The sequence below is a fragment of the Protomyctophum parallelum genome, assembly GCF_964188405.1.
Source record: "Protomyctophum parallelum genome assembly, chromosome: 10".
NCBI lineage: Eukaryota > Metazoa > Chordata > Actinopteri > Myctophiformes > Myctophidae > Protomyctophum > Protomyctophum parallelum.
In genome coordinates this window covers 5,824,540-5,852,530 of record NC_139704.1, presented here as the reverse complement: position 1 = coordinate 5,852,530, position 27,991 = coordinate 5,824,540, and the positions used below count along the sequence as shown (strand labels likewise).

The 27,991-nt window shown below is 42.5% G+C and overlaps 2 protein-coding genes across 3 annotated transcripts in view; one reads left to right on the top strand and one right to left on the bottom strand.

The window, feature by feature from the left end:
* Positions 1-10: 10 nt before the first annotated feature.
* On the top strand, positions 11-22,881 carry lrsam1 (leucine rich repeat and sterile alpha motif containing 1; the record flags this gene model as incomplete). Of its 2 annotated transcripts, XM_083775223.1 has the most annotated exons (26): positions 11-154; positions 1,721-1,844; positions 4,115-4,171; positions 4,390-4,434; positions 6,155-6,232; positions 6,808-6,876; positions 7,250-7,334; positions 8,219-8,340; positions 8,500-8,590; positions 8,871-8,977; positions 9,326-9,355; positions 10,061-10,183; positions 10,393-10,532; positions 11,574-11,618; positions 11,957-12,027; positions 12,183-12,282; positions 13,456-13,543; positions 14,505-14,579; positions 14,672-14,752; positions 16,644-16,739; positions 16,892-16,990; positions 18,633-18,764; positions 18,895-18,973; positions 19,812-19,990; positions 21,387-21,507; positions 21,673-22,881. In XM_083775223.1, coding segments are annotated over exons 2-26 (2,187 nt in total). In that variant the 5' UTR covers positions 11-154; positions 1,721-1,772. The 2 variants fall into 2 exon arrangements, with proteins under 2 accessions (XP_083631349.1, XP_083631350.1); XM_083775224.1 differs by lacking the exon at positions 21,673-22,881 and having other exon boundaries at positions 10,399-10,532; positions 21,387-21,509.
* A 4,061-nt stretch (positions 22,882-26,942) lies between these two features.
* Positions 26,943-27,991, bottom strand: part of nfkb2 (nuclear factor of kappa light polypeptide gene enhancer in B-cells 2 (p49/p100)) — a 43,935-nt gene continuing 42,886 nt past the window's right edge. Inside the window, exon 24 of the mRNA XM_083775225.1 lies at positions 26,943-27,991. This exon is cut by the window's right edge and continues 302 nt beyond it. The gene's annotated coding sequence lies outside the window, so the exon portion shown is untranslated.

Genomic DNA, 27,991 nt, shown 5'->3' with positions numbered 1-27,991 from the left:
GAGTGACGTTACGTCGTGTTTTGATCACGAGCAGCTGCTTATATTATTATTATGATGATAACAACACGTTTATAACGTTATCGTTGCTAACAACAATAACAACAACAGCAACAACCTAACGATCGCGGCGAGTTTGCTTGTTGCCAAGACAACGGTTTGTTTGTTTATGTTATTCACTGTTTCTTTTTGTTAAGCCTTAGACATGCTAAGGTAGCTATAGCATTAGCTTGATGTGCTATAGTCTACTAGAGATCAGTGGTTTTCAACCCTTTTCACGTCAAGGTCCATTATTGATTCTGCATTTCAGCCACGGAGTCGGACCACCATTTGATGACATTTAGCCTCTCAGACCCAAAACTTATAGAATATGTTGTTGTCGTTTGATAAGATGTTGTCCACAATTCCATGCTGGACCATTATTAGTTAGGAGAGATACGAGGCAAACGTTGATCAATTCTTCTACATTCTCCAATTGTGTAGACTTCTTGTAACCTCTTGAAAGCGTAAAATGGATAAAAATAAGGGTCCGTTTCCATTTGGTCAAATTTTACACTCAAGAGTGTAAAATGTTGATTTATGCCAATAGGGAGTGGGAGAATATTGGGAACTGCCCAGATCCGAAGTCCCGTTAGTCCGAACATGCACTGCTCCCGTACCGAATATTTATGTTAAAAAATAATCAAAATTCTTTCACATTTGACAAACAATTACGATAGATATAGGCTATTGTACACAAAAATTATTGTATTTTGTATAGTTTTTAATAGTCACCTTTACACAACACAACTAACCTATTCGTGTGGGTAGCACTTCCACAAAATTTGCCAAAATGACAAATGGTTGGTTTGCTTTGAGTTGCCTTGTGGATTGGGTGATTGCACTCCCCCACAGTAATAAAAAACACACATTTTGGCCATGTTTACACTTTATTAATTTATTATTATTATTATTATTATTATTATTAAAGTCGTAGGGAACTCAGTAGCGTCTGGAAGATCCATACGCAGCCACAACAGCTACGTATGGAACAAAAAAGCCACCCTAAGAGTTCTCCACAGTGTGCGTAGATACGGTTCTTACTGATGAACAAATCACAGCTAAGAAAACATTGATGGATGCTAAAAACTTCTTAAAAACTTCCTAAGAGGGTCTAAGAACAATGTCCTCTTCCGGTTGTTTTTTACTTGTCTATAAAGCTCTCAATGGTCTCGCACCTTCCTACCTACATGACTGCCTGCCTAAATATGTCCCAAACCGCCCGCTAAGGTCTTCCACTGCTGGCCTGCTCGCTTTGCCTAAAAAAATGGCAACTAAAAAATACGGGGAAGCAGCTTTTTGCTTCTACGGGCCATCGGCATGGAACAAGCTCCCTCTGTACCTTCGTCAGGCAGCCTCTGTAGACATTTTTAAAGCTCAGCTCAAGACCCACTTCTACAACATTGCTTTTAAGTGATCTTATATTTTTTGTTATTCATGTCCTCACTGTACTGCATTACTGCTTGTTTTTTAATGTCGTTGCCTTGCTTTTCTTTTATTCTCCATTGTTCTGTAAAGCACTTTGAGCTGCATTTGATGTTATGAAAGGTGCTATACAAATAAAGTTTTATTATTATTATTATTATTAAGAACGGATGCTGCATGAGGCCCAATGTGTGTAGTTCTATGGCTCTGCTATCAAATATAAACATGTCAACTGTCCTGTTCTCCTTTTCCTTTACAGACGTCATCTGGACAGGCAGACAGACAGATAGGCAGACAGACAGACAGACAGGATGCCTCTGTTCTTCAGAAAGAGGAAACCCAGTGAAGACGCCAAAAAAAGACTTGAATATCAGCTGTGTCTGGTGAGCACACACACACACACACACACAGGTACCCAGGTATAATAAACCCGATCCGGCTGGGTCTTTGGAGCCATAGTGTGTCCGATGCTACATTATGCTTATTTTCACCATGACAAAGACTGCTCGTGACGTCTATCCACCCATGAGCCTTTGCGTTTTGTGTGTGCATAACTTCCTCTTCCTCTTGCTGCTGTGACCAGTGTTGTCAGATTTGCAAGAGAAACAAGCGGCCAGGTCTATGAAAACAAGCAGAAATGTTTTAACGGCTATTTGAAAATAGCAGATCTACATGCTCACAGCGACACGTTGCGAGGTTGTACTGTATCTGTTATTTTCTTTTAATATTGAGAATACATTGAAATATCTTGAATATTATTGAAACAAAGCAAGCAAGCCCAAACAAGGAACTACTGTACACTTTAGAAACAAGCCCCGAAAAAACACAACCACCATCTACCAATATTTACAAGCGACTTTACAGAAAAACAAGTCAAAGGTCGCTTATAGTAAGCCGACATGGCAACACTGACTGAATAGGCAGTGTAGAGAAAGTGAAGCACACACAAGGATCCCCCTTACATTCTTGCCGAAACAGGTAAATAGGAGGAATACTGGACAACTCACCCCGGTGCTTGCCCGTTTTTCGAATTTTCACCAGTGAGGGGGATAACTTTGTAATATGCTATTGGCTGTTTGTATTCTTTTTGGAAAAATATAAAAAGATACTCCTGTGGAAAGGCTATATTATTTTACTTATATTGACACCTATAAACTATTTAGTATATGTAAGGTTTTGCCCACTCAAATGGTACCTCGTCAGATAATCCCCACATATCCTACTGTTCTGTGAACAGACTTCACTGTAGTAGCTTTTCATAAATTATATTTCTACTTATGTTGTCTACTTATGTTGTCTTTCATGACAGCTGTCTGCTGTCAATTTACAATTTACAATTTAGGCATTTAGCAGACGCTCTTAATCCAGAGCGACTTACATTTAAGCAAGAACAAAAAGCATGGGAATACATCACATAAAAGCATTTATCATGAAACATGCGTAAGCTAAGAAGGTAACAGTGGAATATCTATATAATGAAACTATACATACACTATACATATAAACTATACATATTTACTACTATGCTATACATATGTACTATGGCGTGCTATGACTATATACAATACAATTATAGTGCTGTCTACATAACATGCTATAAGTCTGTGTCAAATGCTATCTAAGCCAACAGAAATGCTATCTAAGGTCTGTCATGAAAGTTTATAGTTAGAGAAATTCAAAGTCCAGCCGTCTGCTGTCCAGCCTCTCCCACCCCTCACTGGGGAAAAGTCTGGGAGGAAAAACGGAAACGGGGTGAGTTGTCTTGTTACCAATAGGAGCGTCACCCCTGCCTCTCCGACGCAGCGGAGCGGAGGGTTGCATAATATTAGTGCGTCTAACTTCACCGACCTTCTTACCGGAGCCGTCGGCAATCACAACAAATCTGTCCCACACAGTTGACTTTCCTTTCGGAGCTTGCTCGCTATGCTCTTGTGTTTGTAGTTTGTGTTTCACCGCGCTGAAGAGGCAGTGCCATCTCCAGGCACAAATCAGCAGGGGGGCATACTTTTTTTTCCATTTATGCAGCAGCACCAACAACAAACAAAGAAATACAAATATGTTGAGCATTAACCCATTCTGACCTGAGATCAGATTCATACGAGGTTTCCGCTGGACACACACTGGTCTGATTAACCCATTCTGACCTGAGATCAGATTCTAAAAAATGTCAGTCGTTCTTCGGTTTTTCAAAAAATAGCAGACCTACAAGCTCGTATCGCGCCACTCGGTGGCGCGATATGAGCTTGTAGATCTGCTATTTTTCAATAGCTAAAGCATAACATGATGCTAATACCAAAATGGGTTCCCGTTCAGAATGGGTTAATAATGTCTTCTGCATGTATATATTACCTTGTATTTCTATTAACTATTCAATTAATTTGAACATGTATATATTTACAATAATCATGAAGTACTTATAGATTTAACATTTGTAAAACATTTAAATATTGGTAGGGTAGTGTACTACTGGCCAATCTGGACTGGAGGGGCACAAAATTTATCTGGGGGGGCAATGCCCCCCAATGCCCCCCTGTAGAGACGGCAATGTGAAGAGGGCTGCCATGATTGCATTAATATAGTGTGTGTGTGTGTGTGTGTGTGTGTGTGTGTGTGTGTGTGTGTGTGTGTGTGTGTGTGTGTGTGTGTGTTTCAGTCTAAGGAGGCGGGGGCTGATGATATTCTGGACATCTCAGCGTGTGAACTGTCAGAGGTAACTAATGATAATATAATTAGTAATTACAAACTTTATACGGTAATAATATAATAATAAGCTGTATATAGAGTTGCAGTTCAAAGTGCTTCACAGTAATAATAATAACTAGAAAGTATTGTCCCTGAAGAAACAATATGGGCTCGCCGCAAGCGTTGTATTTATCTCTGAATTTGCTCCCGATTCCGACCCAGTAATTAAGTATTGTGTATTTCCAGGTTCCATCCAGTGCTCTTTCTATCTGCAAAGTGCTTCAGAAGAAGGTAAGACATGTATTTGAAGCACAATTTATATGAAAATCCAAGCCAGGGTTTCCCATTTATGTTCATGTGTGCCTGCCATGCAATGGCAATACTTAACGAATGTCCATTAGTACATGTACAACATGCACAATATCAGCATCATTAACACTGACTCTGTTTGAGACTGTTTGACCAGAATGGAACAGAGCCTTCATTAGCATCATTAACACTGACTCTGTTTGACCAGAATGGAACAGAGCCTTCATTAGTATCAGCGTTAACACATGTGAAGGAATTAGGGAAGAGCTTTCTGTGTGCATAGAGTCTAGTAGCTCTCGTCGTCGGTTGTTATGAAACTATAGAGGGGATGCATAAAGTGAGTGGCAAGGTTTAGAGTTTAGCATTGTTTGCCCCACTGCTTTAACCCATTTTGGGCGGGAACCCCTTTTGGTGTTAGCATTATGTTATGCTTTAGCTATTGAAAAATAGCAGATCTAGTATATATAGTAGGTCTGCTATATTTGAAAAATCGAAGAACGACTGACATAGAAACATAGCTTTTTCAGAAAACTGTCATTCAATTCAATTTTATTATAGTGTCAAATCACAACAAGTTGTCTCAAGACAAGACACTTTACAACCAACAAAGATCCACCCAGAGCAAGCAATATTGCGACAATGGTAACGAAAAACTCCCCTTTAGGAAGAAACGTCAGGCAGAACCCGAGTCTAGGGTGTGCGGCCATCTGCCTCGACCGTGTCGGGGGGGGGGGGGGGGGGGGGGGTAGAGGGAGAGAGAGAGAGATAGACAGAGAGAAATAGACAGGTGGGCTCCGTGGAGGGGTCTGGTCCACATCTGGTCGAGGTCGAGCTCTGTGAGGCCGGGTCCAGGTCACACTTCTGGTGGGCTCCATGAAGAGGCCTGATCCACTCACGGTCACACTCGGCAGTCATTTGGGGGTTAATATTAGAGGTCCACAGAACTGCGACGGGGAGGACGAAAAGAGACTCCGGGGAGAGATTCCCCGGATGTCATGATGTAGAAGACATTTTCAGTGCCAAAGAAATCAGTGCTATGAGCTTACAAAACGCATCACTTCCGCCTGCCCCGGATGTGATAGTCCTCCACATTGGAGCCAGATTCTCATTACAGGGGATGCATCGCTGCGGAATACTTAGCACTTTCTTAGCGCGATCAATGTTTAGACTTTTATAAGGTCTCAAAGATGGCAGTTTGTCTCATTTTGAAGAGAATAAGGACTATTAATGCAATCAGATAGGTGTTTTTTGTTTGGATGTATTATTGGCTGTCAACCAGATAGGACTTTTCTGTTTGGATGTCTGGGCTGTCAATCAGATAGGACATTTCCATTTTAACCCATTCTGACCGGGCACCCATTTTGGTGTTGGCATCATGTTGTGCTTTACCTATTGAAAAATAGCAGATCTACAAGCTCATATCGCGCCACCGAGTGGCGCGATACGAGCTTGTAGGTCTGCTATTTTTTGAAAAATCGAAGAACGACTGACATTTTTAGAATCTGATCTCAGGTCAGAATGGGTTCGTCAGACCAGCGTGTGTCCAGTGGAAACCTCGTATGAATCTGATCTCAGGTCAGAATGGGTTAAGGCCACTTAGTAGGTGTTCCCGCATAACATCTGGGTAAGATGATGATGTCACACACATACCCTCAATACAGTGGAAGTCTAAACGACATATGTTTTGTTTGTTTGGTTTCAGGTTCTTATTCTCCACGGCAACGAGCTGAGGTCGCTGTTGCCCAAAACCTGTGACGTCATCTCATTGGCTACTATAAAGGTTCGTTAGCACACCCCCCAAAACCTGTGACACCATCTCATTGGCTACTGTAAATGTTAAGCCTTTTTTTCCCTCTGTGAGACATTATAAGAATCGCATTTTCTTTTAACGTGATCCAAAACGTATAGGCAGAAGCTTGTAGCTTTACATTTTGTTACATATTAACAAGAAAGAAAATGTATTTATGTATGTATGTATGTATGCATGTTCTATGCTATGGCTAGCCCGGTTGCTAACGAAACAAACACAGTCAACGAGCGCGGCGAGCGCTACTAGCATGTAAACAAAATTTGTCGGGTGATGATGTTTCTAATTTCGATTTAATAGCCAGATCGATGCGGTCGCAAGCTACCACAGTGGGGGCAGCCATGTTTGTTGTTTGACGTCATCGAGTGACGGCGCTGATGGCCAATCAGCCGCTGTAGAAGAGTCACCAGACTGAATCGGCAGAACATAGGCTATATATTCTTTATGCGTGGCTGGCGATTCAGAGCTGGAGCCAGGCTACATTTTACCCAAAGTATGAGCACATTGTTTTTATCAGATCTACACATCACTGTTTTGTTTGTCCTCAGGTGTTAGATCTACACGAGAACAAGCTGACATCACTTCCTGAGGACATCGGGAGACTGGTGTTACTACAGGTAACATCACACTGCTGCCTCCTACTGGGAGACTGGTATTACTGCAGGTAATAAGGTTCTTACAGGGTGTGAATGTTCTTACAGGTTTTGAACGTACAGCAGAACCAGATCATTATGTGGATGTTCTGACAGCAGAACCAGATCATTATGTTCTGACAGGGTGGATGTAGATTGTAGAGTTCTGACAGGGTGTGGATGTAGAGTTCTGACAGGGTGTGGATGTAGAGTTCTGACAGGGTGTGGATGTAGAGTTCTGACAGGGTGTGGATGTAGAGTTCTGACAGGGTGTGGATGTAGAGTTCTGACAGGGTGTGGATGTAGAGTTCTGACAGGGTGTGGATATAGGGTTCTGACAGGGTGGATGTTCTCGCAGGTTCTGAACGTGCAGCAGAACCAGATCAAATCCCTTCCAGACTCCATTGGTAACCTTCAGCTGCTGCAGACGCTCAATGCCAAAGGTGAATGCACCATTTTAATTGTTGTTTACTTTAATTACTGCTTTTGAACTCATTTACTGCCATAATGACTTTTGGGGGTTTTATTGATTCAGCGAGATCGCTGTCCAGACCACCGTCTCTGGATAGCTCTCGGTTGCTAGGCGTTCGATAAACGGGACGCGATCCGTCAGTGGAAAAGTTCCCCTCCATCCGCTTCAATGTTAAAGGGACATTTTACCGCCGGAAGAAACTGCAGTCACTCAATGTTAATAGTATTTTTTAGTAGATAACAGTAGCACAATTTGAAATGTGCACCCTATGGCGAGAAAAATAATGAAGGCTGTGTGTTTGACTAGGGTTTGACTCGGTTGCTGCAATGCCCATAATGCTTTAGTGCACTTCCCCTCCTTGTGGAGAGGGGGGGGGGGGGGGGGCTGCATGGAGGTGTGGCTTTGTAGTCCGCGAAGGAAGTGAGAACACATTTTCATGGCAGGTTTTTGGTCATGAACATGGTGTCATGACCAAAACAAAAGTATTACACACATAAAAACCCCAGGAGAGAGCTTCTTGTATCTTATTAAAATAAGCTGACGGTAAGGTGAAGTGGCCCTTTAACTGACTGTTGCAAACAAACAAAATTAATATTTTTTATCTCGGATACTTTTCCCAGATTGAGTTTTTGATCAAAACGGCGATGTTCGCGGCTCATTACTAAAGCGTCACTGCTCACGGTAACAAAATGTACGTTTCGAGTGAATTATAAAAAAGACTGCGTCTGTCATCGCCTAGACGATTTTACTTCCGTGCTAGGCCAATGAGTCTTCAAAATAAAAGCTTGCTCTGAAAAGTTGTAACGCAGTGCGTTCTGGGTAATGCAGTTCTAACGCAGTGCGTTCTATATACAGGTAACTGCCTCAGCGAAGTGCCGTCCTCGGTCGGGTCGCTGAGCAGCCTGAGGACTCTGGATCTGAGTGACAACAACATCCATGAGCTTCCTAAAGCTGTGGCCTACATCCGCACTCTGGAGGTGGGTGTGGTGGTGGAGCTACGTTTTATTGTCTGTCTTTTTTTTTTCCTTTTTTGCAATTAATTCGTTTTTGATTAATTGAATAGTCGAGAAGTCTGTTGTCCTAAACTGTCTGTCTGTCTGTCTCTCTCTCTCTCTCTCTCTCTCTCTCTCTCTCAGAGCTTCACTCTAGATGCAGGGAACATGTCCTATCCTCCAGCCAGTGTATGCTCAGGTGGTACAGCAGAGATCCAGCGCTTCCTCTGTGCTGGTAAGATATCTGTATATTAGCGCTACTAACCCTAACCTTACTATCTAGTATCTGCTCCTAGCATCCATCTGCTGCTCCCTAGAACTAGGAGGAGTATTGTCTCTCTTATTCATGTGTTTTTCTTAAAATGATCTCTTCTTCATGTGGTATATTATAATAATGCTTCTTTGTGTGTATTCTCCTCCGTCTCAGTATCTTCTTGCCGGTGTGTTTTGTAGTTCTAATGCAGTGTCTTCTGGGTAATGCAGTTCTAATGCAGTGTGTGTGTTTGTTTTTTCAGAACTAGGAGAGGAGTATTGTCCTCCATCTCAGTATCTGCTGCCGGTGTTGGAGAGCGACCACTTAAAGTTACACTCTGACTATGTGGATGGAGAACAGGCCTGGACGGTACTATACTATAGATATTATACTATAGATACTATACTATACTATACTATACAAAATGGAAACTAAATAAAAACTGTCAAACACAAAGACTAAATATATGGACAATTTGGTCAGCAAATAAAAAACATGTTAGGAAGGGACTAGTGGACAAGAGATCCAGTAATAGTGATTTTAAACTTGGTTGCATGCTGAAAATCCAGCGCTTCTGTGCCAAAGACGTGCATTTACATTCTGTTAGGTCGTATTGCAGTCATATTAACTCATTATTAATTTTTAATTTTTATAATTCTCTTCACAGTAAATTGAATGAACTGATTATTAATCAAAACATGTATGTTTTCTTCACAGAGTAAATTTAACGAGTATGAGAAGAAGAAGGTATGTGACACCATCTAAACTCCCTGACTGTCAATCATAATTACTGACTACTGTACCTGTCAATCATAATTACTGACTACTGTACCTGTCAATCATAATCATCGAATGATATGACTGTACCAGGTGCAACGACAACAGATGACGATAGCAATGACGTCACATTGTCTATACACGCAGACAGATAGACAACTGTAACCTGTAATCTCAGGTCAAGGATAAACCTCGTCCCCACTTTAAGAACCCAACCAGACCCTAAGGGAGGCAGTTGACTGACTGCCTTAGATACAGTTCAGACCTACGCTAGACTACCGTACCTGTCAATCATAATTACTGACTACTGTAGCTGTCCATCATACTCACTGAATGACCGGAGGATGCCAAAATACTGCTACTTATGAGATAATTGAATTTTTAATGAAATCAACTACTTCTACTAAGTGATCATCATTGATTGGTCCTCTGGTTAGGCTTAGGGTCTACTAACTGATTTTCCCTCCTCTCCTCTCCTCTCCTCTCCTCTCCTCTCCTCTCCTCTCCTCTCCTCTCCTCTCCTCTCCTCTCCTCTCCTCTCCTCTCCTCTCCTCTCCTCTCCTCTCCTCTCCTCTCCTCTCCTCTCCTCTCCTCTCCTCTCCTCTCCTCTCCTCTCCTCTCCTCTCCTGTCCTCTCCTCTCCTCTCCTCTCCTCTCCTCTCCTCCGGTCTTCCAGGAGCAGAAGCAGAAGGAGACGCTGGCCTTCGAGCTTCAGCTGGAGGAGTCCCACAAGGAGCACGCTCAGCTCCTCCTCATGAACTTCACCCACAAGGAGAACGTCCTCAACTCAGTCAGAATGGTAACTCCTTCTAACCTAATAACTCCTCCTAACTCCTTCTAACTCCTTGTCTCCTCCTAACTCCTCCTAACAACTCCTCATGAACTGTGCCCACGAGGAGAACGTCCTCAACTCTGTCAGACTGGTAGAGTTTAATAACTGTTATCAACTAGTCAAGACTCTGTTGTTAGAGTCAGTCTCCTGACTGGTGTAATAATGAACGCCCTCAGGAACAGGAGCGTGTGGAGCAGGGTTTCTGCAAGCAGCAGAGGGCGGTGGAGGCGGGGCGGGCCAGCCTCCTGGCGAGGGTCAAGCAGGCGGAGCACCATGTCGCTGGTCGCATCACTGACCTTCTGATGGACGCCGGCAGGTCAGTAGGCCACGTGACCATATATAACCCATTCTGACCTGAGATCAGATTCTAGAAATGTCAGTCGCTCTTCGATTTTTCAAAAATAGCAGACCTACAAGCTCGTATCGCGCCACTCGGTGGTGCGATATGAGCTTGTAGATCTGCTATTTTTCAATAGCTAAAGCATAACATGATGCTAATACTAAAATGGGTGCCCGGTCAGAATGGGATAATGGTTACACATTGTCACAGAGATCATGTGTTGTTGTCACTGTGCAACAGCTTATAACGCAGTGTTTCCGACGTACTAATTAGTCCGACACTCTACCCCCAAACCCTAACCTAACCCTAATGCAGAAGCCACATGTGAGTTTACCCGACCACGCAATGTCGGAACCAAACCTCTGGACCACTGGAAGTCTGAGAACGCAATGTAGAATATCTGTAAAATGAAACTATGAGAATACACTATATAGTGCTCTATGTCTACATACAATTCTATCTAAATGACCTAACTTGAGCCTTTGTAAGGTCGTCGAGGCTAGGGCAAGTGCTATGGGCTAAAATGGAGTCTGAAGAGGTGGAGTTTCAGACTACGGCGGAAGATTGGGATTGAGTCCGCAGTTCTGATTACAATGGGAAGTTCATTCCATAGTTTTGGACCCAGAAGGGAGAAGAGTCTGGGACATGTGGAGCGTTGCCCCCGGACTGTTTTAGTAAATGTTCTGCCAGCTGATCTGATCTGGGTTAGTTCAGATTTTTGGACTTAAAGCCTGTAGGAAATACTTTGCCATTAATATAGTGGTTGCCTGAGTCGCGTGGCGGGAGTTCTGGTTTGGTTTTGGTTGGTGAATATTAAGTAGTTCTGGTCATTTGGTGGTGGGGTCACTGGGGGGTACAGACTTAAAAATAACTTTCGTTCAACTTCGACCCCTCTGTCACATGTCACTATTTTCCAGCAGCAGCACAAAAATAATAAGTGTGTTTTATGGTAATAAAAGGTTTAAATGTAGGTGTATTACCATGTATGGTAATAAAAGGTTGTCGGTTCCGTTCCAGACAGAAGAAGAGTGCAGCGTTCCTGACAGCACTGGAGAAAGACAGGTATCTGTCTGTCTGTCTGTCTGTCTGTCTGTCTGTCTGTCTGTCTGTCTGTCTGTTATTTAACCCATTCTGACCGGGCACCCATTTTGGTGTCAGCATCATGTTATGCTTTAGCTATTTAAAAATAGCAGATCTACAAGCTCATATCGCGCCACCGAGTGGCGCGATACGAGCTTGTAGGTCTGCTATTTTTGAAAAATCGAAGAGCGACTGACATTTTTAGAATCTGATCTCAGGTCAGAATGGGTTCATCAGACCAGTGTGTGTCTGGCGGAAACCTCGTATGAATCTGATCTCAGGTCAGAATGGGTTAAACTGTGCGTTGCTGCCCCCTGCAGGATTCACATGGAACACCTGACTGCCATCACACAGGAAGAAGCCAATTCACTGAGGAAGAGAGATGTGGCAGGTCAGTGTTTATTATTATAATACAATTTATACATCTCTCGATCTTCAACCGCTTATCCGTAGCCGGGTCACGGGGCCAACAGCTCCACCAGAGAACTCCAGACATTTCCTTTCCAGAGCAACATCAGTGACGTCCTCCTCACCTCTATTTCATAGATGCCATGCAGAAGATGCTGTCGGACAGCGTTTCTATGATGGTTCTTCAGGAGGCCAGTGACTTCAGAAGACACAACGTGAGGCAGGAGGCATTCAGGAGGTCTGAAGACATATTATTATTATATATTAATTATGCATCTATTAATTGTTAGGGGATGCACTGAATATTCGGCCACCGAAACTATTCTGACACTATTCGGCCCCAATGCAAAACATGCATATTCGGTTCGGTTGTATTTAGAGTCGAAACCGAATAGTCAAAGAGCCGAGGTTACCTTTCTTTTTTTTGTTTATTTTAAGACAAAAATCACAATAAGACACGTTAACATCATGAATGACTTAAAGAAAACAAAACACATATAAAACAACACATAACAGCAAAAGCAAGGAACACAAAAACTAAAACAAACAATCCCACCCACCCCTCCCCCCCGAGACCAAAGATGCCACAAAATGTCATTACTCCTACTACTGTGCAATGGAAACAAAAAATAAATAAATAATGATAATAATAGTAATAATGATTAAACCATGCCCTTAACCAAATCTGCAATACCAGACCAAATCTCAATGTTTTCCTCTTTTGCACCATGCAATCTTGCTGTAGACATTTCTAGATAAATGATATCCAGAAAGGTCAAAGCCCATTGGCGAAATGACAATGTATGAGGCGGTTTCCAGTGCGAAGCAACCATCTTCTTTGCGGCCGTTACGCCAGCAAAGAAGACCGAGGTTACCTTTCTTGACCTACTGTTTTGTTGTGATGATGTGATCAAAATGTATTTTGCCATTATAGAGCGTTGCAGTCCTGCCCCCTTTCATGACGACTCGAGTTGGCTTTGTGCGAGGCTTAAAAGGTCTTTAATAAATACTTTTTGAAATGTCTATGAGGAAAATGAACGGGGGATCATTTCCTGGCCCCTGGTAGGGGACTGCGACGCTCTATCAAGGTACGCCCATGACAGAAATGGTACACAATCTGGTAAAAAAAAGAAAATAAATAAGGCTTAAAATAATTTATGAATATTTTCGGAAATGTCTATGGGAAGAAAAATTAATGGGTTTTGTACCTGTTGCACCACAAAAATGGCCACCACACTGCCATTATTCTCTAGTGTCTGTATTGTCTTTTCCATTGCCGCATTTATTGTCTCTTCCATTGTCTTATATATTGTCTTTTCAATTGCCGCATCTATTGTCTTTTCCATTGTCTTACATATTGTCTTTTCCATTGTTCTATGCATTGTCTCATCCATTGTCTTCTGTACTGCAGTGTTCAAAGTTTGGACATGCGGTTTGACCAGGTTCTGTCTCTACAACAACTGGACAAGTCCAAAGCCATCGCACACATCTTAGAAGAGGTATGTTACACACACACACACACACACATATGCACACACACACACACACACACACACACACACACAGATATACCTGCCAGACGAGTACAAAGACGATACAAAGGCTGCCTGAAAGGCATGCATTTGCATTCCAATGGGTGATTGAGGGTCACGCTCTATACTATGCGTAACGGCCAATCCGCTGCCTGTGTTTGTCCTTTCCTTTTTCTCAGTCGTGTTTTCAAAGGGATTTGAAAATACGACGGGAAAACTTCTCGCGTACCAGTGGCACGGTCCACGGACCGGTGGTTGGGAACCTCTGCTTTAATCCACCCGACACTGAAACATATCTTTATTACGTCACCATCGAAAGCCAATTATACCCCGGAAATTGATACATATCTTCATTACGTAACACTCAAAATCAGTATATTAGCATACGCATAAAAAAGCCGGCACGACCACCTTACTTGCACGCTCTGCTTGCGTAAGTACGGTAATAGAGCACCGAAGTCTGACGTCACTTTCAGTAGAGGGCGTCTGTCCCCAGGTTCATGTATTTTTTTAGTTGCATTGAAATCCCCATTGAGGCGATTTGAGATCGCCTCATATAACAACTGTGTTTGAAAAATAAACATGTCACCCCGGCCGCTTCACTCATATGGATATGAAGAATCAACTGACTGAGAGAAAACGCTAATGTTACTGCTGCTGAATTAGTTAGATTTTCGCTAGAAGCAGACTGTATCATATATGAGTGACTGACTGTTGCAAACGATACAGAGACACCTTCCCGACAATAACGCCGAGACAGCTTGTTTATTTTTGGACCACAACGCTTATAGTAGACGATATTAAGATCACCCCATGTTATTCTCCATAGAGAAATCACTTCCGCGAACCAGGGGAATCGTCGGGATGAGCGAGTTACGTCAGGACTTCGGTGCTCTATAATAATAATAATAATAATTGTCCTGTGCAGGAGGAGATTCAGAAAGCTGCCTTTGAGGCTCTACAGCTGCAGAAGGACAGTGTGCATGGATACATCCGCAGCCAGGTGTGTAACATGTGACCTCATTGTGCTCGTCCTTGTGCTCCTCATCCTCATGCAGACAATGTTCCTCATAATGTTCCTCATCCTCATTGCAGATCAAGCTCATTGAGGATGAGTTGATGCAGCTGACCAAGCTGGAGGTTAAGAGACGGACACTGGACGCTGAGAGCCTTCAGGTCTGCTTGACCAACACCCTTATTTCTGTCTGACCATCACCCTTATTTATGTCTGACCATCACCCTTATTTCTGTCTGACCAACACCCTTATTTCTGTCTGACCAACACCCTTATTTATGTCTGACCATCACCCTTATTTCTGTCTGACCAACACCCTTATTTCTGTTTGACCAACACCCTTATTTCTGTTTGACCAACACCCTTATTTCTGTCTGACCAACACCCTTATTTCTGTTTGACCATCACCCTAATTTATGTCTGTCTGACCATCACCCTTATTTCTGTCTGACCAACACCCTTATTTCTGTCTGACCATCACCCTTATTTCTGCCTGACCAACACCCTTATTTCTGTCTGACCATCACCCTTATTGACCAACACCCTTAACCAACACCCTTATTTCTGTCTGACCAACACCCTAATTTATGTCTGTCTGACCATCACCCTAATTTATGTCTGTCTGACCATCACCCTAATTTATGTCTGTCTGACCATCACCCTTATTTCTGTCTGACCATCACCCTTATTACTGTCTGACCAACACCCTTATTTCTGTTTGACCATCACCCTTATTTCTGTCTGACCATCACCCTTATTTCTGTCTGACCAACACCCTTTTTTCTGTCTGACCAACACCCTTTTTTCTGTCTGACCAACACCCTTATTTCTGTTTGACCAACACCCTTATTTCTGTTTGACCAACACCCTTATTTCTGTTTGACCATCACCCTTATTTCTGTCTGACCATCACCCTAATTTATGTCTGTCTGACCATCACCCTAATTTATTTCTGTCTGACCAACACCCTTTTTTCTGTCTGACCAACACCCTTATTTCTGTTTGACCAACACCCTTATTTCTGTTTGACCATCACACTTATTTCTGTCTGACCATCACCCTAATTTATGTCTGTCTGACCATCACCCTTATCTCTGTTTCCATCACACTTATTTATTTCTGTCTGACCATCACCCTAATTTATGTCTGTCTGACCATCACCCTTATCTCTGTTTCCATCACACTTATTTATTTCTGTCTGACCATCACACTTATCTCTGTTTCCATCACCCTTTTTTCTTTCTGACCATCACCCTTATTTCTGTCTGTCTGACCATCACCCTTATCTCTGTTTCCATCACACTTATTTCTGTCTGTCTGACCATCACCCTTATCTCTGTTTCCATCACACTTATTTATTTCTGTCTGACCATCACCCTTATCTCTGTTTCCATCACACTTATTTATTTCTGTCTGACCATCACCCTTATCTCTGTTTCCATCACCCTTTTTTCTTTCTGACCATCACCCTTATTTCTGTCATTTTGGCCTTTGACCTTCAGGTCAGTTTGGCTCTTCAAAATAAGGGTAAAACGGGGGAAATCCTGGCAATACGAGGTGAATAAATTAATTAATCCTGGCGGGTAATAATGTGAAGACCTGACCCCAACCTCAATTCACTGAATGGGACATTATCACGATTCGATTGGTCGCCTACTGTCCTACCGACGAGCTCAGAAGGTGTTCTGTCGTTATTCTGTGGGTTGATGATGGCTACCGTTTTGACCACGCGGGGGGGAGGGGGCGTCTCACGTGAACTTGACCCACGAGAGGCACCACCACGAGAGGCACCACCAAGCGAGCAAGTCACCGTGCCGAACGTTGCAAAGTTCAATTGTTTCCGACTCACCGCCGTCCGAGTTGCGACCCAATAGGCACAGAATAGTAAATCATGTTTGGGGGTGAGAGCGCCGAATGCTACTAGATAACCATCATCAACCAACAGAAATATAAGAAAACACCTCTCCTACTCAATCAATAGTCTGATAGTGGCTCACGGACCAGCGCTTAGCTCTCAGTGACGTGATGTTACGTGTGTGTGTGTGTGTGTAGGGGGTCCTCGGGGACCAGCGCTCCGCTCTCAGTGACATGTTACAACAGCTGCTGAAGCAGAAGGACCAGCGGGAGGCGGAGCTGAAGCAAGTTCTGGTGAGTTTCTCCCAAACAGCGGGCCGGGGGTCACATGACCAAACAGCGGCCTTCTTGAGCGATCCTGGACATGTTTTCTGCGTGCGCACATCATTCAGACAAAACGGATTCATTAAACGGTGTGTAATAGATTACATTGATGTGCGTTGCAGTCGGAGATGGAGAGGAAGTCAGAATCCAGCCAGCAGCACTACTGGATGATTCAATACCAGAGGCTGTTGGAGTCCAAACCTATGTCACTGAGGATGGAGGTAATAACCACACCCTATACTACACCCTACACTACTACACCCTACACAGCACCCTATACTACACCCTACACACCACCCAATACCATATGATACACCCTATACTACACCCTACACACCACACTATACCATATGATACACCCTATACTACACCCTACACACCACACTATACCATATGATACACCCTATACTACACCCTACACACCACACTATACCATATGATACACCCTATACTACACCCTACACACCACACTATACCATATGATACACCCTATACTACACCCTACACACCACACTATACCATATGATACACCCTATACTACACCCTACACACCACACTATACCATATGATACACCCTATACTACACCCTACACACCACACTATACCATATGATACACCCTATACTACACCCTACACACCACACTATACCATATGATACACCCTATACTACACCCTACACAACACCCTATACCATATGATACACCCTATACTACACCCTACACACCACCCAATACCATATGATACACCCTATACTACACCCTACACACCACACTATACCATATGATACACCCTATACTACACCCTACACACCACACTATACCATATGATACACCCTATACTACACCCTACACACCACCCAATACCATATGATACACCCTATACTACACCCTACACACCACCCTATACCATATGATACACCCTATACTACACCCTACACACCACCCAATACCATATGATACACCCTATACTACACCCTACACACCACACTATACCATATGATGTCACTGAGGATGGAGGTAATAACCACACCCTATACTATACCATATGATACCAGAGACTGTTGGAGTCCAAAGTTAAACCCATGTAACTGAGGATGGAGGTAATATACTACTATACTATACTATCATGACTGAATTCAGTAATTCACCGATCGCTGTGTGACTGTCCTATTTCGGGTCACCAGTGAAATGCATGTTGGGACGGCTTCCGGGTCACCAGTGAAATGCATGTTGGGACGGCTTCCGGGTCACCAGTGAAATGCATGTTGGGACGGCTTCCGGGTCACCAGTGAAATGCATGTTGGTACGGACACAGATTAATACTGGGACACACTTTTCCGCGTAACAGACCCACACGGGGTAAACAACTCGGACCCTGATACTACTAGCTACTCGGCTACGTCAGTCGACATAACTTCTTAGGGGAAGCATCGCGGCCGACCCACCTGAAAGCCAGCTCTGACAGTTGGACGGGGCGTGTTAACGTGAACACGCGCGCTGTTTCGACACCACACTGAACATCATTTGCTGTTCAAATATTCAGAACGAGTAAGGACTAGTACTATACTATACTATCATTACTACCGTAACGTAACATACGACGATACGATACGATTCAACACCAGAGACTGCTCAGGGTCACCGAGGATGGCACTGCACTCCCTTGATCTCCTCCCCCACCCCACCCCCTTCTCTTCTTCCCTTTCTTTGTGTTCTTGGAGAAAAAATAACACGATGGGCACAAAAACAAATGTCACCCACCTTTTTACTTCTAAACTTTAAACTGTGACGTGACAATAAATATGATTCGGATTCGGATTCATGTTTCTCTCTCTCTCTGTCCCTCTCCTTCTCCCTCCCCCAGGAGGCGGGTGTAGAGAGGTCGCTGGTCAACCTGTTGTGCAAACTGTCAGCTCAACACTTCCTGCCCATCCTCGCCCACCATCACGTGACCAGACACACCCTGAGTCACATGACCCCTTCTGACCTCCACAAGGTAACCTCTGATTGGTTGAATAATTCATTCGTTGTAAACAGGTTTTTTTTTGTCCACCAGATGGTGTCAGTGTAGTAACACATTTTGTCCACCAGATGGTGTCAGTGTAGTAACACATTTTGTCCACCAGATGGGGATCAGTGAAGTGGGCGTACAGAAGGCACTTCTGGACTGGGCCAAGCAGCAGCAACGCCTTTCTACTCCAAAAGGTAAAAAATACTTTGATTTCTACTCCGAAAGGTAAAGATACTTTCATTTGTAATCCTAAAGGTAAAGATACTTAATTTAATTACTTAATTACTGCATCTGAGCCAGTATTGCATCTTTCATTTTGGAGTGCCGCTTTTTCTATTTAGTTATTTACGTTATTTTCAAAGCTGCCTCAACCAAGTGCAGTTTCTTGTTTTGATGAAATGGGAAATATAATCCAAGATACATGGGTTTTAAAAATCCAGTTATCATTGAAGTCTATGGACGTGGCCATCTTGTTTCTGGTCCATTGCCTGTTTATCGATAGCTATAGCAAACGGGAGCTAACCAGAGGATAGTGAAGGCCGAGATCTTTCGCAAATTCAATAAAAACATAAAAAGTTAAAACGCACCAACGTCATCTTTGGGAGGCTGAGCCTTTGGCCTCGTTCTTGGCAGGTAAAGAGTTTTAACTCCATTGACGCCCCGTTAACTTCTCTCATTGACCACCATTAATACAGCAGGTCAGTGGCATTGGAAGTGGGGTGCTGAGGGGGTTGCTTTTCCAAGCAAAGATTATGTGTTAGACGGCCCATCGCGGTCCCGTCGATCGCCTTGGGAGTGTTTTGGCTACATCAAGCTACTTCAGCTACATCCAGGATGGCGCCTGGTGCGTAGCTAAATGTGCTCCGTCGATATAAATTGATGGTACCGATTGGTTTTATTAAAGGTATAATTGATATAATCAACCAAAGTTAAGCTTCAGAACTTTTTGTGGGATCTTTTTAATAATGAAAAATCCAAAACTATCCTAACCTCGGTCCCATCCCTGTCCCCCCCCCCCCCCCCCCCCCCCAGAGGCTGAAGAGGAAACGGCAGAGGCAGCGGCATTCCCTAGTGCTCCATCACCCCCTGACTCTCCCCCCGGCGACAACCTCAGCACTCCTTCGACCCCCGGGACCCCCGTCACTCCGTCGGCCCCCAGCCCATTGGAGGGTCCGGGGGGCTCCGAGTGTGTGGTGTGCATGGAGACTGTGGTGAGTGCTCTACTGTATATAGTGTGTGTGTGTGTGTGTGTGTGTGTGTGTGTGTGTGTGTGTGTGTGTGTGAGTGATAGGATATAAGATACTCAGATACTGCCGTTTGAGAACTTCACATGTCCTGCCATTGGCAGTTTAGTTCAGTAGATTCTCAGTGCATTGTCAGAAACAGATTAGGCTGTATGTATTAAGGCCCTGGCCCCTGGTCCTCATGAGGGGAAAGACAAAAAGAAAGATATGAAGAGTATATGAGAGCCAAAATGTTAAACCTTTTTGGCCCCAAGGACCCCCTTCCGCTTCCAGTATATTCAATTGCATGTTGACATCACCAACCACCCACACGTGCAGAGCGAAAGCGTCAAAGATATTCCACACGGTGTGGTGTAATAAAGAAATAAATATTCAGCAGGAGACACACGTGGTATAACCCATTCTGACCTGAGATCAGATTCATACGAGGTTTCCGCCGGACACACACTGGTCTGATGAACCCATTCTGACCTGAGATCAGATTTAAAAAATGTCAGTCGCTCTTCGATTTTTCAAAAATAGCAGACCTACAAGCTCGTATCGCGCCACTCGGTGGCGCGATATGAGCTTGTAGATCTGCTATTTTTAAATAGCTAAAGCATAACATGATGCTGACACCAAAATGGGTGCCCGGTCAGAATGGGATAAAGATGTGTCTGTGTCTGTTCCTCTCTGTTGCGGTAGTCAGTATCTCTCTCCCTCCGTCTCCATGTTGCGTCGCAGATCGCATGCATCGTGGAGCTGCGTTGCATCAAAATAAAACTGTCCCTTCACTCCGTGGAGTGACAAATAACTCCTGACAAATAAACATGCCAGGCCATGGTTCATGGAAAAAGTGCTAGTGAGCTTGCAGATCTGTGTTAGTGGCGAACATAGACAGTGGCGAATATGTAATCACCCGTCAAGGGCTTCTGTCCCTATAGGCCAATAGGCCTTCTGTCCCTTCTGTCCAATACCCCAAAATCTCAGCCACTCCAGCATAGCGGTGTTACGGTGAAATCGGTGACCTGCTGAAATGTGCGTCTGTAAGAAGCGCGTCGCTGTATGATGACGTTGCGCAAGGTGCCTGAATAAAAGGGTTTTATATTAACTGTACAATGTGTGTAGACATTGGGAGGGGGGTAAAACGTGCCAGAGTACCTAGCAAGTGTTGTGTAAAATGTGGAGTAATTTGAGCGTGTGTGTGCTGTGATACGTGAGCGTGAAGGTGTCTCAAGGTCCATTGGGCCTGCTCTTGAATGAAGTCTGGATTAGACCTATGCTTTTCTGGGCCTAGAGAGGCGGTCTAATCTACCGCTTGGTTCACCAACCTTGAAGGAAGAGTGTGTGTGTTGATTGATTGATTGTGTTTTCTGTCCTCCAGGCTCAAGTCATCTTCCTGCCATGTGGTCACGTCTGCTGCTGTCGGGTCTGCAGCGACGCTCTGCAGAACTGTCCTCTGTGTCGAGGAAGCCTGGAGCAACGCGTTAGAATCTATCACAACTGAAGGCCTATTCATAGTCTGGATTTTCGGTGGTGAGCTGACCACCGCGAAATAACGTTGAGCGGTGGTGAGTAAAAACAGAGAGAAGGGCTGGAGCGGCTCGTGACGTCATGTTGTAGTTCGGTGGTCACCTAACCACCCAAAATCCAGACTATGTATGAGCCTTAACTCTATGTCGAGGAAGCCTGGAGCAACGCGTTAGAATCTATCACCACTAACTCTATGTCGAGGAAGCCTGGAGCAGCGCGTTAGAATCTATCACCACTAACTCTATGTCGAGGAAGCCTGGAGCAACGCGTTAGAATCTATCACAACTAACTATGCGTTCGAATCTATCACAATTTAACTAACTATAGATCAACACATTAGAACTAATCTATCAGAACTAATCTAATCTATCAGAGCTAATCTATTCTATCAGAACTAGGCATGTAACGATTCACTCAACTCCCGATACAATTCAAATCACCATATTAGGTTCAAGATACGATTTTTTTAAACACAAAACTATTTTCCAGACCGAAAAATATTTTATTTCTCTTAAACAAATCCAATATTTTCTTATTTTATCACTGTATCAAATGACTTTTTCAGTCTGCATCAATTTCCCCGGCCCCGCCTTCTTCTGGGTTCTTCCTGCCCCACCACTACGCGTCGCTATGCGTGCGGCCATCTTGAACGGCGCACGCATCCACACACACTGCTTCTGTTCCTTTAAAACTCCTATCAGATGGCTTTTCTGGTCAAAACAAGCTTTATTCGACGGTCCATAGCCAATGTATTAATGATTGTGGTAAGCATTTGTCAGCTCCGAGCAATCGATCATATCCGACCACCATAACAACACACATAGTAAGTCACATAAGTAACATCCAATTCCGGTTTTTTGGATTCTTCAAAATAAGGGTTGCACGGGGAAAATGCTGGCGGTGAACGGGTGAATGAATTAATTCACGCTATAGCGGCCAAGCTAGTATTAAAGACAGTTTATATCAATATATATCGTTGCATGCCTAATCAGAACTAATCAAATCTATCAGAACTAATTACAGCTTCTACTAAAACTTCTACCGACACCTCATGAATAGACATGAGTCTACAAACATAATATAATACATCTAATAGTCAACTGTGAATGAAGTGACGTACAGTATAATGGTTCATAATATTCCTGGAAACATTCAGTTGTGCCTTTCTCTGAAAAAAAAAGAATACAAATAGACTGTTGGTCCATGTTCTAACCCTTATACTGTGTACAAAGAAGCTTAACGCACACCAAAGTCCTTGTGGCGGTGCCGGCACGCGGGAGAAAACTGTAGAGTAAATCTTGAAAAAACAAGAGGGCGACCGCACACGCCCATAGCCAGAGTGCCAATATTTTATTAGGACAGCAGGTGAGACACAAATGAATCAGATTCATGTTTATCTTACCTGCTGTCCTAATGAAATATTGGGACTCGGGCTATGGGCGTATGCGGTCACCCTCTTGTTTTTTCAAGATTTACTCTAACCCTTATACTGCCATGCATGTGTGTGTGTGTGTGTGTGTGTGTGTGTGTGTGTGTATGTGTGAATGGGTGAATGTAATGCACTATCTATGTAAAGCGCCTTGGATATAAGCGCACCATATATAAATGCACCATTGAATTATCATTTTATATTTATGAATGATAAACCCATGCATGTGTGTGTCGCCATAGCGACATATTTATGAACTATGTCACCACACTTAGTGTCGTCGTATCAAACATATATAAATGTGTCTAAACGATCCATTCCATGTAGCTGCTTCACCTCTGAACTTTGAACTCCGACCCCCTGGTTGTGTCATGTACGAGTTTATGGTGATTTTTCATTAATTTCTGTTTTTATTTATAGTTTTCACTTCACAGATCATTTCAGTTTTATTTTTTTAGTGGCTAAGCTAGAACACTGTTTCCCAAACAGTGGGTCGCGGACACATTTCTTTTTATGGGTCCCTTTATTTTTCAATAAAATAAAAATAAAAAATGAATTAAAAACATTAATTTCTTTTCAGTAATTTCATGGATAAATAAAATAAAAATAGGAGTAATTCCCATAAATTACAAAATAAATCTTTTAGAAGTAGTGTAAATCACAGATCTACAAGTACCATGAGCATATCTAGCTTACACGGCTCAATTACTGTCATCATTGTGAGCTTGGAGATCAGCTATTTTCACTAGCTTGGATTATTTTTTTATTTCTTTTTTCAGTAATTTCATGAATAAATGCTTCGCGTCGCGCTGTGAGCTCTAATCATGTCTTAGATTACGAAGTATTTTGAATCATTTCCAAAAGAAATGAATGTAGTATAAAATAAAAGTAATATATATTTTTTTATACTGCAAATCATGTCTTTTGGAAATTCTTCATATCTTGTTCTAAATGTCTTTATTGTGTCTTATTGGCTATAGTTAGAGTCCTCGTATAAACCCCCTGGGATTCTTGCCTCATGGCACAATTCCCCTTTTTATTGAATTGTTTTATAGTGTGCTAAATGAACGTTTGGGAGGCACTGAGCTATAACACCTGGCAGTGAATGTGTTTTAAAGTGGGTTATAGGGTTTTATTAGTCTCGCATAGGGAGACAACTATTCCATAATCTCTGAATGCTATAGCTGTAGAGTCTGGAACTACACCTCCTGAAATCTTTCATTTTCCATTTATACTAAGCAGCAATTAAGCTGTATTATGATTAGATGATTTCTATTTATATTATGATAAACTTGTGCGACTGTAAAGATAAGGCTCCACTTCTGCTTTATGGCGTAGGTCTACTCATGAATGATAGAGCTTCTGTTGCTCCAGACTGTATGATGAAACATTTGAAAATTGCGAGAGGCAACAGTCTGGCAATGTGAGACCATAGGGTTTTATTAACTTTTATTTTCTTATTTTGTTTGCTCATTAGTACATGCATGTGTCAGGTGGGAGCGATTTCAAAATGTCTGAATAGTTGTTTTTGGATTGAATAAAAATCAATTTAAATAAACAATTCTTTTCATGTTTTCATATCCACCCAAAATGCTGTTTTAATATACAATAAAGATTAAGGACAGACTAGCAGCCTCACCCTGCAGGGTCGATCTGACCCTCCATTCCAATGACTCAGAAAATACAAGAAATGTCAAAGTAAAACGTTCCAGCATGTGTCTCCACAGTAAGCTGAATTATAAAAAAGTGTGAATGGAGTTTCTAGGTGAAAGTGATTTTTTGACAATATCTGCCATTGAGCCCCATTATACATTTCTCAAATTTGAAAGCACTATATTTCTAAAACTATGAAACATTTCAAAAATTCCTTTTCAGGCAAACATGTCCACCATAAGATGAACCTAAATAGGTTTGAATGGGGTGAGGTGTAAGTATAGGATTAGTAGCATGCCAACGTTTGTGCTATTGCCATTGAGACATTTCAAAGTAAAAAGTATTTTAAAGACATTCCCCATTCCCTGCATCCATAATGAGACACCTGTTTGCCATCACACCACTCAACTCACTAGCCAATCACAGTTTAGGTGCGCCCTATATAAGCAGCAACTCACCCCACAGTCCTCACTCAGTCTCCGGTCTTCACACAGGCAGAACCTGCAGCTCTCATTGACAACACCTCACTTCTCTGCAGCCGTGCGTCCTTGACCATTAAATTCTGACTGGAGATCAGATTCATACGAGGTTTCCGCCGGACACACACTGGTCCTGATGAACCCATTCTGACCTGAGATCAGATTCTAAAAATGTCGCTCTTCGATTTTTCAAAAATAGCAGACCTACAAGCTCGTATCGCGCCACTCGGTGGCGCGATATGAGCTTGTAGATCTGCTATTTTTAAATAGCTAAAGCATAACATGATGCTGACACCAAAATGGGTGCCCGGTCAGAATGGGTTAAACCACGGTTTCATGGCTCACTGAAGACAATAAACTACTATTCTGTTGAAATATATACCTTGGTTTCACATATACTCTCTCTGACCGGAGAAACCTTCGGGTGGTCAGCTCATAGCCCACAAACACAACCAGCAGAATATGTAATAGTCATTTTGAAAGGAGCATTTTGGACGTTAAAGACATTTGTTTTCTTTATTCAACAAAGAAGGAATTAAAAATGACACAGATATTCAAAAGGACGACAATATAATGAACCATCTGAATATCGTAAATAAATGCTGAATAAATTCCAAGATGTAAAGGCTGTAAAACTGTATTTGGTTAAGATGAGAAACTCAACAAATACACAGTATTAGTAAAAACACATCCAAATAACCACAGCCAGTACATGTTGAGGAGTTTTGAAAATGTAAAACATTATGGAAGCCACACGAAGCATAGTCATAGCTTTTCCAGTCGCTTGTAACGTTTACGTTTTAACCACTTAAGCCCTATTTTGTACTTGGGGGGGGAAAAGAAATAGCTTAAAAATGAAAAGATAAATCAATTGAAAACATTTAGAAATGATTTGACAATTTCGACGTATAATCGTCACATCGGGACCCCAGGGTTTCAGTGGTTAATATCATCAGCTTGTAAAAAATAACGGACAGAAAAATCCATTTAATGTCAGTGGTCAAATTCTGTGTGTGTGTGTGTGTGTGTGTGAGTACATTTCAATTAAATAATGTGTTAATCACGTCCGAATGTTTCGTAATTCCTTTGCCTAAAAAATTGGCAAACAAATGTACGCATTAACGCATTCCAGCATCAGGGCCGGGGACACTATAGTAGACAATTAGAAATAGACATTGCGTGAACAATTTCCGTGGTCCTCGTGATGAAATAAATATATACTTTTCAAGTTAAAAACATTACCAATTAGGTAAAAACTAAAAAGGCATGTTTTGGTTAGGATTTGGCATTTAACGGTTGCGGTTTAGGGATTAGGATTGGAGTATAATGACAATTTATACTTAAAAATGGCAAAATAACCATTCTGCAAGCTTATAAAACTGTGTAAAATCTTTGTGAAATTGCCGTCCTAGAAAAATGTCCTGTGCGTGCGTGCGTGCCATTGAGCAAGGAATTAACCACTTAAACCCCAGCATCTGTGTTGGGGGTAAAGTTTTCGCAGGAAAATAGCAGATCTAGGTGATCTGCTGATTCTGCTATTCCCCAATAGCAGAAAATACAGCAGTCCAGAGCCTGAGGGACTCCGGGTTGAAGTGGTTAACCCATTCTGACCTGAGATCAGATTCATACGAGGTTTCCGCCGGACACACACTGGTCTGATGAACCCATTCTGACCTGAGATCAGATTCTAAAAATGTCAGTCGCTCTTCGATTTTTCAAAAATAGCAGACCTACAAGCTCGTATCGCGCCACTCGGTGGCGCGATATGAGCTTGTAGATCTGCTATTTTTCAATAGCTAAAGCATAACATGATGCCAACACCAAAATGGGTGCCCGATCAGAATGGGTTAAGAAGATAACTGTATGAGCTGCTCAGTGGCCGACGGCAGAAGACGGGGGTTTTAGCCGTTTACTCCAAAGGCTGATAAATAAAAGTTTGAGAACAGAGTCTGAACAGAGTCTGGTTTGTGCGTAGAGACGTCGTCAAAGGCTGCTTCCCCTGCTCCACAGTGGCACTGAGATGAAAGCCTTTTTAAAAAAGGTGCTTTTGGAAACATTTTTCCAAGGATTATATACAGTATAACCAAGGATAGGACAAGACGTTCTATAGCATAATGCTGTTGGCGCACCGGCCGTGGGACGTTCGATGCCGTCTGGACCAGGTTATGAATAAAGACTTTTTTATTTTTTTTATTTTTTATTGATTGTGAACATTGTCAGATTATCGATTCAGGAAAACAAAAGGCATATCACACCGTCACACACGTTATGTTGTGATCTCATTGCGATGGTCTCATTGCAACACAGTTACACAGAGTGCACATCGAAACACAGAAAACCAAAGTGTGATATGTCTTCTTTTATATTCGTGAACCGATTATTTAATGCAAGGTGGCAATCATTAAAAGATACTGTTTAGATGCACAATATTGAATCTGCCGACACAGATTCTGATATATTACATTATATTATATATTTATATTGAACTCATTGCTGAATTTTTTAATTTGTAGTTCTGCAGGTGAAAGTAGATGGTAAGCCCCCCCTCCCCACTAACACCCCATTTAGACCTGAGGCCCATTCTAAAAACGCCTTCTGAAACAGTGAAACCTAACCTATAAGGTCTCTGAAAACCTACATATTCTTATTGAAAAATGTGAAAGAATATGTTGCTACACGTATAGCAAGTACTAATGGGGACTCAGAGGTATCTCCCGGATTGAAAGGTGTAACGACGTATAGGTTGCAACAGGTCTAAATGGGTTAAAGAGACAGAGACAGGCAGACTGGCTGCTCTGCGAGTACAAAGCCATTGACAGTCACACTAGTACTGCGTCATCAACAGCGGCGAAAATAACCAGGATTGTTTTTTAGATTCGATGCCGATATGGGAGT